This window comes from Chaetura pelagica, unplaced genomic scaffold (assembly GCF_000747805.2).
Source record: "Chaetura pelagica isolate M959 unplaced genomic scaffold, ChaPel_1.0 scaffold116, whole genome shotgun sequence".
NCBI lineage: Eukaryota > Metazoa > Chordata > Aves > Apodiformes > Apodidae > Chaetura > Chaetura pelagica.
Window position 1 is genome coordinate 79,592 of NW_009953655.1, and position 11,228 is coordinate 90,819.

General features: G+C 46.6%; 1 protein-coding gene across 1 annotated transcript in view; it reads left to right on the plus strand.

Moving 5' to 3' along the window:
• The window catches only part of LOC104391012 (charged multivesicular body protein 3), a 33,839-nt gene that overhangs the window by 18,562 nt on the left and 4,049 nt on the right, over positions 1–11,228 (plus strand). Inside the window, exons 2-3 of the mRNA XM_010000222.1 lie at positions 5,756–5,816; positions 9,340–9,519. Of these exons, the coding sequence (XP_009998524.1) occupies positions 5,756–5,816; positions 9,340–9,519 (241 nt within the window). The remainder of the gene's footprint in view (positions 1–5,755; positions 5,817–9,339; positions 9,520–11,228) is intronic.

Sequence of the window (11,228 nt, forward strand, 5' to 3'; positions counted from 1 at the left end):
GGCTGCTTCACCGCTCCTGCCCCTGGGGGTGGGCAGGGACTCGGGGAGGCTGCGTCTGGAGTATCGTGTCCGGTTCTGGGCCCCTCGGTTCAGGAAGGACAGGGAACTGCTTGAGCGAGTCCAGGGCAGAGCCACAAGGATGGTGAAGGGAGTGGAACATCTCCCTGATGAGGAAAGGCTGAGGGAGCTGGGTTTCTTTAGTGTGGAGAAGAGGAGACTGAGGGGCGACCTCATCAATGTTTATAGATATGTAAAGGGTGAGTGTCAGGGGGACAGAGCCAGGCTTTGTTCAGTGATGACCAGTGACAGGACAAGGGGCAGTGGGTGCAAACTGGAGCACAGGAGGTTCCATGTGAATATCAGGAAGAACTTCTTCACTATGAGAGTGACAGAGCCCTGGGACAGGCTGCCCAGAGAGGCTGTGGAGTCTCCTTCTCTGGAGACATTCAAACCCACCTGGACACGTTCCTGTGTGATGTGCTCTGGGTGATCCTGCTCTGGCAGGAAGGGTTGGACTGGATGGTCTTTCCAGGTCCTTTCCAACCCCTAGGATTCTGTGATTCTGTGACTCGTGGGGGGCGGTGTTAAAATATCTGAATAGCTGAAATACTGGGACTTGGGTTTCGTTTTTGTTTGGGTTTTTTTTGGAGGCTGCAAACCCTGCAAGCCTTGCTGCTGCCCACTGATTCATAATGTCACCGTGGAAGGAGGCAATTAAGATAGTGACTGATTCCATTGTTGCCTTTCGTAAATCGCTGCTAATGTGTTATTAAAAAAATCTGCTGTTTGATGGGATCAGATCAGGTCAGATGCATTAGAGCTACTAAAAAAGCAGCTACAAAAGAAGGTGACAGGCACCAGAGCTGAAGGTGCAGAAGAACTGCAGTGCCACAGATTTTCCCTGCCACTTCGTAGCACCCACATGCCAAGGGAGCAGGTAATAGTCATCACCTGCTGGGTGACAGCATGAGATGAGGAATACACAGTGATGTTGTCCTTTCCTCCTCTACCTGCTTGTTCTTTCATCAGGTCACGGGCAGTATTGGAAGATACCACAGGCAGAAATGGGTTTGGAGGCTGCCCTCATGGTGGGATGAAGCTGCAGATGACTCCTTAACCTGCATGGTGTGGTTACACTGCACCAACGAGTTCTTGTTGTTTCACGTCCAATGACCAGGCTTTCCCCTTCCATAACTGCCAAGCTTGTCATGTTTTTCAGTAGCGTGGTGTGACAGTGGGTCATTTTGGAGCAGAAAAGCCTACAAAGAAAACAGTCATGCCTGAATCATAGGCTGAAATGCCTTAGGTCACCTTGCTGTCAGGAGCATGCAGGTTGGCATGATGACTTCACAGGCTGTAACAGCAATGTTGAGAGGCCCATTAACAGCAAGGTGTTTCTTTGCATCTAACTGTGCAGCTTTAGAAAGAAGTTGTTATTTCTGCTTACTAGATGATGGGGAAGCAGCACTGCTTACCTGGTGTCTGCCAGCAGCTGTGCAGAAGACACTGTCCCCCAGTAGGGCTGGAGAAAGCAACCAGAGCACCATGGGAGGGGTCTGATGGTGGGAAGAGGTTGAGATTTTTGTCTTTGCAGTGAGTCCCCCTGGGTTGGTTTGCATGCTTGTTCTCTGGTGATGGGAAGGAGCTTATTGGCTGAATGATACAAGGCAGTCATCTCCAGTCCTTGGGAGCAGCTACTGATCCATTTCAGCCTGTCTAAAGCAGGGGGGGCTACTGTACCTTTAGTGCCACATCTGGATTTTTTGGTCTAAAAACGTGGTTTTCTTCCTGTGTAGTCTGGGTGGTTTGTTGTGCTTATCAAGCACTGGCTGGACAGTTGGGCCCACAGAGTGGTGGTCAGTGGAGTCAAATCCAGCTGGGGCCAATCACAAATGGTGTTCCTCAGGGCTCAGTGTTGGGACTGTTTAACATATTTGTTGATGATCTTGATAAGGACATAGAGTGTTTTATCAGTAAGTTTGCAGATGACATCAAGCTAGGTGGGAGTGTTGATCTGCATGAGGATAGAGAGGCTCTGCAGAGAGACTTGGATAGATTGCATCGTTAGGCTGATGCATTGAGGTCTGGGCTTCAACAAGGCCAAGTGCCAGGTCCTGCACTTGGGCCACAGCAACCCCAGGCAACGCTCCAGGCTTGGGGAAGTGTGGCTGGAAAATGGCAGAAAAGGACCTGGGGGTTCTGATTGAGAAGCAGCTGAACATGAGCCTGCAGTGTGCCCAGGTGGCCAAGAAAGCCAATGGCATCCTGGCCTGTATTAGAAATAGTGTGACCAGCAGAAGTAGAGAGGTGATTGTCCCCCTGTACTCAGCACTGGTGAGGCCACACCTGGAGTATTGTGTCCAGTTTTGGGCACCTCAATTCAAGAGAGATGTTGAGGTGCTGGAGTGAGTACAGAGTAAGGCAACGAAGCTGGTGAAGGGCCTAGAGAATCAATCTGATGGAGAATGCTTGAAGGAGCTGGGAATGTTTAGTTTGAGAAAGAGGAGGCTGAGGGAAGACCGGTCTCTACAACTACCTGAAAGGTCATTGTGGAGAGATTGGTGCTGGTATCTTCTCACAGGTAATTGGGACCTTGGGAACAAGAGGGAATGGCTTCAAGCTGCAACAGGGGAGGTTTGGTGGGACATTAGGAAAACTTTCTTCACGGAGAGAGTGGTTAGAGACTGGAATAGGCTGCCCAGGGAGGTGGTTGAGTCACCATCCCTGGATGTGTTTAAGGGTCATTTGGATGTGGTGTTGGTGGATATGGTTTAGGGGAGAACTTTGTAGAGTAGGGATGATGGTTTGACTCGGTGATCCCAAGGGTCTTTCCCAACCTGAATAGTTCTGTGATTCTATGTTTCAGCTTAGTGTTTGACTGGCTGACTCTCTGGTGTGATGCCCTGCTGCTGTCAGAAATGGACACAGAACGGCTTCATCAGCATGTAGTTGTGCTTGGGATAATTAGCCTTTATTAGTTCACCAGAGTGCTTCTGTTCCCAGCTTTCCTACTTCTGCCTTGCCTCATGCTGTGGTTTCTAGCTGGATCCCTGGAGTCCCTGGTGGGATTGGCCCTCCAGCTGCTTTACTGCTCATCTCACTCCTGTATCTCTTGTAACTGGAAGCATGTAGTAGTGCAGCTGAGAGGCAACGGCATTCTCTCCTCCTCTTACACACAGAAGTGGTAATGGTCACTGGGAAGACCAGGGAATGCAGGAGCCCCCAGCACTGCCTTCATGAGGACAGTTGTGTGATGCAGCTTATTCCTGGGCAGTGCTGGGGATGAGCTACCAAACAGTGTTCTGCTGTCGGGGTTAGCAGGATTGATGACAGCATACAACCCATTGTGGTTTAATGGTGTCTTTGTGCTGGGTTGTGCATCACAGAGATGGAATCTGTGAATCCTGCTGTAGTTCATTTGACAGCTGCCAATTGTGCTTGTACAAGAAGGCTTAGTGCAGGTTGGTTTGTTCCAGAATCCAACTTGTAGAGCAAATCTCTGGAAGATGTTACATTTGAGACATGGCAGTTGCCCAGCCACAATTCAGTCATGCTGCACCTCAATCTCTTCCCCTTGCTTTTCTCCCCTTAGTGTAGGAATACTGAAAAGAGAGACATTCTGAGCCTCATATCAGGGTGAGGAATGAAACTAAATGAAGTTTTTCTGCCGTGTACTGAACAGCAAAGAGAGGAGGCTACAGCTAGTCCAGCAAGGTTGTTTATTTTCTGTGATAGAGCAGAATTCAACTAAAAAATACATGAGCTTTCTGAAACCCTTTCAAAACTTCTGCATACCCATACTGTGAACACGCAGAGCTCTGGAGGGTGCTCAGGATTTTTTTTCAGAAGATTTTGTGCTTGGGCAGCTCAAATGCCTGCTTGGCCAGCAGGAGTAGGGATGTGATTCTTCTCCTGTACACAGCACTGGTGAGGCCTCATCTCGAGTCCTGTGTACAGTTCTGGGCCACTCACTTCAAGAAGGATCTTGAGGTGCTAGAGCAGGTCCAGAGGAGAGCAACGAGGCTGATGAAAGGAATAGATGGAAAGTCTTATTGGGATGGGCTGAGGCAGCTGGGGTTGTTTAGCCTGGAGGAGAGGAGATTCAGGGAGGACCTCATCACTCTCTTCAACTACCTGAAAGGAGGTTGTAGTCAGGTGGGGACTGGGCTCTTTTTCCAGGCAACTAGTGACAAGACAAGAGGGCACAGACTCAAGCTGCTCCAGGGGAGGTTTAGATTGTATATCAGGAAGTACTTCCTCAAAGAGAGGGTGATCAGACAGTGGAATGGACTGCCCAGAGAAGTGGTGGAGGCACCATCCCTGGATGTGTTCAGGGGAAGGCTGGATGTGGCACTTAGTGCCATGGTCTGGCCAGTGTGGTGGTGTCAGGTCATAGGCTGGACTTGGTGATCTTAAAGGTCTTTTCCAGCCTTGGTGATTCTGTGATTGTGTGAAATGGTGGTTGTCTGTGCTCAGATGGTGGTTGTTGTCTGAGGTCAAAACATGATCTTCTTTGTGATGGCAGAACATTTCTGTTGAGGTCAGTAAAAGTCTTAAGAATCTGTGGTGCTCTGCTGAGCTCTGGCATGGGAAAGAGCTCTTTTTGCACTCCTGTTACAAAGCTTATTCAGGTAGACAGAGGAACCTGAGCAAGCAGGAGGAACAGGCCAGCAAGAACCTCGTGATGTTGAGCAACGCAAGGTTGTGTGTGTGGAACAATTGTACCTGCACGTAGGGATGTGCAGCCTGGGGCTGGCTGGGCCCCAGATCTGCAGGAAAGGACCCAGGCTTCCTGCAGATAATAAACACAGGTCAGCACTGAGAGCAAACTGAACTGCATTACTGGAGTGTGATCCTCAGCTTGAGGGACATGGTTGTTCCGTTACGCTGATGCATTCAGCATTAAGGAGGCCACCTCTGCAAACAGTGTTCTGGTTTGGGCACTCAGTTCAGGAATGGTATCAACAAACTGGGGACAGTGTGGCAGAGGGCCACCAAAATGATAGAGGAGTGGAATCCATGACACAGGAGGAGAGGCTGAGGGAAGTGAGCTCATTTTAGCTTGGAGAAGGTGAAGGGACAAGGATCTAAAGGCTTTCACTGCCTCTAATGGGGCTGTAGTGAAGCCAGAGCCAGGTACTTTGCAGGTGCCCAGTGATAGGCAAGGGACTACAGTCATAGTTGGCCAGAGGAGAATTCTGAATTGAACATGAGGAAGGTTCTTTACCACAGGAATGATTAAGTGCTGGAACAGATACCCAGAGCAGCTTTGAAGTCTCTGCCCTCCCACAGTGTCAAAACTTGATAGATGAGACCCTGAGCAACCTGTCTGAACTCTCAACTTGGTCCTGCTTTGAGTAGGAGGTTGGCTTGGAGACCTCCTGGGGTTCCTTCTGATTTAAACAGGTGCTGTCATCCCATGCCAAAGTTTCTGCCTTATGCTGAAATCCCCTGCAGCAAGTTCCCTCTGCAGAGTCACATTGCTGTGACAAGGGAAGTCAGCAGGCAGTGAGTGTCTGGCTCACAGATCACGTCCTCCTTAACCCCATATCTGAATGTTAAGAGGAGTGCAATAGTTTGTGGTATCTCTGCAGTTTTTTTATTTGAATAATGAAATAGCTAAACCTCGCTCATAACTTAAGCTTTGTGCATTTTGAAGTGCTTCTTTGGATGTCAAATGGTTAAGTAACATTAAAGTATAAAAATATAGTTTTAAAATTGGAATTTCAAGTAACTCTCACCTTCTCTTTCTAAGGTCAACGAATGGTCCTTGAAGATAAGGAAAGAAATGAGAGTGATTGATAGACAGATCAGAGGTTTGTACTTATGTCTCATTTTTTGTTTTTCTTTTCCCTGTCTGCCCTCAAGGTTTTTTTCTCTAATTGGGGGAAGGCTGTGAAATAAAATAACCAGGGGTACCCTGTTGCATTTGTAATAAAGGAAGATGAATGTGATCTTGGGGCCAGACTTGGTCTGTTTTACAAAAGGAGGACACTGTGAAGTTCTCCAAGTAAATGCTTGCAGTAAGACACAATGCTCTTAATTCCCATTTGATAAGATGAATTAGAGTTGACACCCAGAACTTCACCCACATTCCCACATTGATTTAAGGAATAGTATCCATACTTGTTGTCAGCTTGGGAAAATTGCCAACAGGAAAGAGGAAGAAAAAAATACTTTTCTCAGTGGATGTTTTACTATTAAATTATGGGCATTTCACTTCTGAAGGGCTCTTGAGAAGTAGAGGAGTTGCTTATTATTACACTGTTACTAGTTCAGTTTCTTGTTCTCTCTTCTGCCCACCTTCCCAGAATCTGGAAATAGGTTTGGGGCAGATCCTTTTTCCCTATTTGTCTTCTACCCTGCCCTAAAGATTGGTCCGTGGGATGTGCTGCTAAAGGCTGTTTTGTGTCAGCATCTGACTTTAGACACGTGCCTGTTTTGGGTGACTCAAGGGGTACATTCTCCCTTCCCCCTTTCCTCCCCAGCCCCATGCCTCTGCAGGAACCTGGCAGGGTTCATGCATCCTCCCATCTCTGCGAGTTGATTGGAGGGAGATGCTGGTGCAGTGTGAAGTCTGTCCCCATCTCTAAAATGAGAACAGGGTTGATGCCTCTTCCAGGAAAACCGATCTACAGTGATGTTCATTATTCTTGTGAGTTGTTTTGCCTTCTCCACAGCACTTTGTGTGGCTGTGTCAGGCACAGAGCAACTGAAACATGGCTGATCTTGTTAGCCCAGTGGGGTGTGGAGGTTGCATCTTCCATGGGAGAAAACTACCCACGTGTTCACTATAGATGGTTTCTTTCAACTTTATGCATGCCATAATACTTCTCATGGCCTGTGTAGATATTAGGTTATGTGGCAGTATGTCATGGATGTGAATCTAATTATTGTAACAGCTCTAAACATGTCTGCCTATGTATTTCAGAGTGTTACATTGAAAGAAATACCATTCAGTGTATAAGAGCTTAGACTAACTATCCTCAGTCTGCTTGCAAAGCCCAAATGGTGAGAGGATTTCATATCTTCCCAAGTGTCAGCTCTGAATGTTTGTGGTTCTGCTGGCACTTGCCAGGCTCACAGGCTGCTGCAGAAGGATGACAGCCACCAGCCACCAAAGGTGTTATTCAAAACTGACCCACTGTAGTTGGGTTCTGCCATGAGTTTCTCATTTCAGTTGAAAATGCTGAGCTGGAACCTTAGTTTCCCTGAGGAGGGCTGTGCTAGATGGGTTTTGATGTGACAGAACTCAGATCTACCTGGGATGTACTGAGTGGGCTTGGACCACTGCAGCACTTGGCTCACCCGGTCGGCACAGTTGCTAATATAGCAACATGCTGTTTCAAACCATCTGTTGTTGGACTCCTGCTGTTGTCATGATTTCTGTTTGGTGTGGGTTGCTTTTGAAGGCTTGGAAGGCTCAAAAAAATAAAAGGTATACTTGTGGCTTCAGAATAGAACTTTTAAAGTTATTATAGTTGGAGTAATACAGTAAATATGTGCTTAACTGAACTTCCAAGTCCCTCTTGCAGGTGCTTTGAGCTGCTTTGTGCCTCTGTTGTGCTTGGTAGTGCTGCACAGGGGGCTGCTGTAGTGACTTTGGTTCACTAGGGGTGCATAGCTGGCATTGACCTTCAAAGACAGAGCTGACTGACTTGCAGATTTTATGCCACTGATCCCTGTTCATCATGCAAGTGAAAGCATTCACTCGAGTATGGGGCCCCACTACCCTCATTTACATGTGGTAACACAAAACCTGTGGCTGTTTTTAGCCTGACAAAGTGAATGTTGTAACTCCTCAGTACTGCTGGAACATTCCTGGTGCTTCCTGGTTTTTGCTATAGCACTTCAGCTGATCTTACCTGTTCTGATATGTTGGGACTTGGCTCACTCCTGTGTCTGACATATAGGTGTCTTCAAGCTTGTGACATTTCTGCAGCAAGACTGGGGAAGCAGCAAGGAGTATGGTTTTCTGATTACAATCCTACAGATTTCTGCCTGTTCTTTAGGATAAAGAGGCTGTGGAATGATACTGGGAGAATCACTCATCATGAGTACAGGGGTCTTTAACTCCCACATCACAAGCTCTCCAAGTTGGCCTGTGCCAAAAAGTGTGTTTTGCTGCCTTTGTTTTTATAAAAGGGAAACTTCTGAGTCTTGCCTATGACTATAACTTCTGACTGGTCAAGAAGACTCAAACAAAACCAGATCTGAACAAAGCCTTTGCTAGAGATAGTTGTTCTTGTGGTCATTTACTTGAATTCTTTGCAGGAAGGTGAGCTTAACCCTTACTCTCTGAATTCCTTGTTTACATTAGGGTAATACTTTTGTGGACTCATAGATGTGCATTTCATTAGTGACTTAATTTATTGCTGATTCTAGAAAAGGAAGAGGGGTGTTACAGCCCCTCCTTCCTCCTGCGTTTCTTACTGTGAGCTTTTTGAGGTACCTGCTGTCCACATCCAGCCTTATCTGGCAAAATTATAAACAGTCACATCAGATTTGCTGGAGAAACCTACACTATTTAAGGAAGCCTATTTAGTCTGTAAAATTTCAAATTTGACTATTTGGTGCTCATTTGGTACAGGCTTAGTTCAGTATTCCTGCTACAGCATGCTCTAAAAATAAGCTGTTGAATTAAGCTGGATACCAGGAGTTTGAGCAGGCCATTTTAACTGAGATCTAACCATTTACCAGCACACTGGTTCTTGCTGGTAAATGATCCATGGCTTTGGCACCAGCCAGCTTGTAATTTGAATATGCCAGTTTATGTGAGCACCTAATGCACGTGTGTTTGAAGTATGAGCAGGAGAAACTCAAGACCTTCACTCCTTAAAGCAGTCTGTATCTAAAACTCTAGTCTCTGAGGGATCAGCCTTCTACAGTCTTTCAGAACACATACACTCTGTGTGTTTTCATATTATATATGTTTGTGTGTATTTATATATATATATTTAGATTAGGCAAGTTTTATTCTGAAGTTGTAAGTTAAGTAGTCATCTCAGAGTGCTTTGTTCTTACTGGACCTTTTCTGTTTCATCTTAGCCAGCTCAGCTTCATGAAGTGTTATTCCTGGCTAGTCCTATACAGGACTCTTAACAGCAAATGAAATCAGAGAACTGGATGTTTAGTGATGAGAATTTCCCCCCTAATATTTAGTTGAATTAATCAGTTAGCATGTAAATCTGCCCAGAGCAAAGTCTTTGAGTAACAGAGCGAGTCTGGAATTGAGCAGAAATTGTTCTTTGCATTGAAAATACACCCCAACAAATGGCTGGGTTCCCTTCCAAATCCTCAGCAGCTTATCACTGTGTGCTGTGTTTCTCTGTGCTGCAGATATCCAGAGGGAAGAGGAGAAGGTGAAGCGCTCCATAAAAGATGCTGCCAAGAAGGGTCAGAGGGATGTGTGTGTCATCTTGGCCAAGGAACTGATCCGCTCGCGAAGGGCCGTAAGCAAACTCTATGCATCCAAAGCTCACATGAACTCAGTTCTCATGGGGATGAAGAACCAGCTTGGTAAGAACCACTCCTGAGCCCAAGTGCAATGACTCCTCTAGCATTAGAGGTGAGGTCTGAGTTTCCATTGTCAGAACCAAGGTCAAATGCAGGCAGAGCTTGAATTTGTAAGCAGGCTGATTCTTGTGAAAGGTAGCTGAGTCCAGTGGGCTTCAGGACTCAGGGAAGTTCCCCCCACAGCAGGCCCAGAGGGGTGAGGCTGCTGCAATTCCATGTCCCCACAGGCTGAGCACCTGTTCCCAGCAGGCACACACACAGGTGCTCACAGCAGTGCTGCTGCCAGCCTCCATCTGAACACACAGCTCTCACACAAACGTCAACAGCACTGGTAGCTCAGTCCTGGTCTTTCTCTTCAGCTGATAAGGACGGAGCTCTGCTAACAGGACACACACACACACACTATATAAACATAAATAAATAAATATATATGGGTTATTCCAGTAGCTGCTGTCAGGTGCTCAGTTTGGCCCCAGATCTCCTCCTCTGCCTGAGCTGCTGGTACATAGACTACTTGTAGGCCCCAAAAGTTTGTGGTCTTCTCTGGTCCACCTCAGTCTCTTTCTCCACCTTCAGTCCTTGCCCTATAACATCTATTAAGAAGTTTGTCATGTTCAACCAGATTCCTGAAATCCCCTTAAAAGACTCCATAATCTGTTTTTCTTAGTTCAAAGAAATCCTCTTTCCCCCCACATCCCATACTGAGTCCTATATCCCTGCAGGTAATAACCCCTTCAGTCTGCAGGATGTGCAGATTGGCTGTCTGGATGGGTTTCCCACCCTGAGCCCTGGAGTAGTTAGGGGGCTTCCAATTAGCTTCCTGGGGTTTCAACCCCTTGCTGTTCCCTAGATGCTTGCTGGCCCTCTGTGTTTCCTCTGATTAGCTGCTCAACACCTCCCCTCAGAGCCTGAGGGTTGCAGTGAGATGACTAATATGCTCTGAAACAGAATTCTTCTCCAGTAATTGGGGCATGTTTTTGGTGTGCATTCCTGAACAGCTTGAATGTGTGCCTAATATTAATATATCCTTGTGGAGCCTGTTGCTACTGATTTGGACAGGATCTGTAACATGAGATTTATTTCCTTCAGCAGAGTTCCCTTCATCTTGTAAATTATTGTTTCTCTAGCAAGAGTCTCAGGACAATTACTAAGGTGGAGATGGGGGGACAGTGTTTGATTTTTTGGATGTGGATGAGTTGATTTGCCCTGTGCCTTGATACGTAGCTCTCTGTAAACCCTCCTGGGTCCTTGGTGCTCCACCAGAACCAGCGTGTTTCCCTCATTCCTTACCCACATCAGAAGTCTCTTGTAATAGATTTCCTGCAGTGTTTTCTGTACCTTAGGACATTTTAGCCTCTAACAGGAGCAAAGCAGAAAGCATTAAAGACAGAGAAAGACTTGGTGGAGGTTAACATACTACTGAAATGTCCCAAGTATTCCTCCAGCCCAGCATTACCCAAGCTACTTGCTAGTAGATTTTAACACTGGAGGAGGGATAAATCAGGACTTGCAATGTGAACTTTAAGTGTAATCTTGCAGTAGGTTGGATGTATGTCCCCATGTACTTCATTCAGGAGAGGGAAGCAGGGGCCCTCCTTGCACTTTGAGGTGTCCCTTGAAAGGAAAAACTCAAAACAGCCTCCTCCTTATCCCCACTATTGCCATCTTCATTTTACTGGGAATGTGCTGATACACTTACCCAAGCAGCAGGA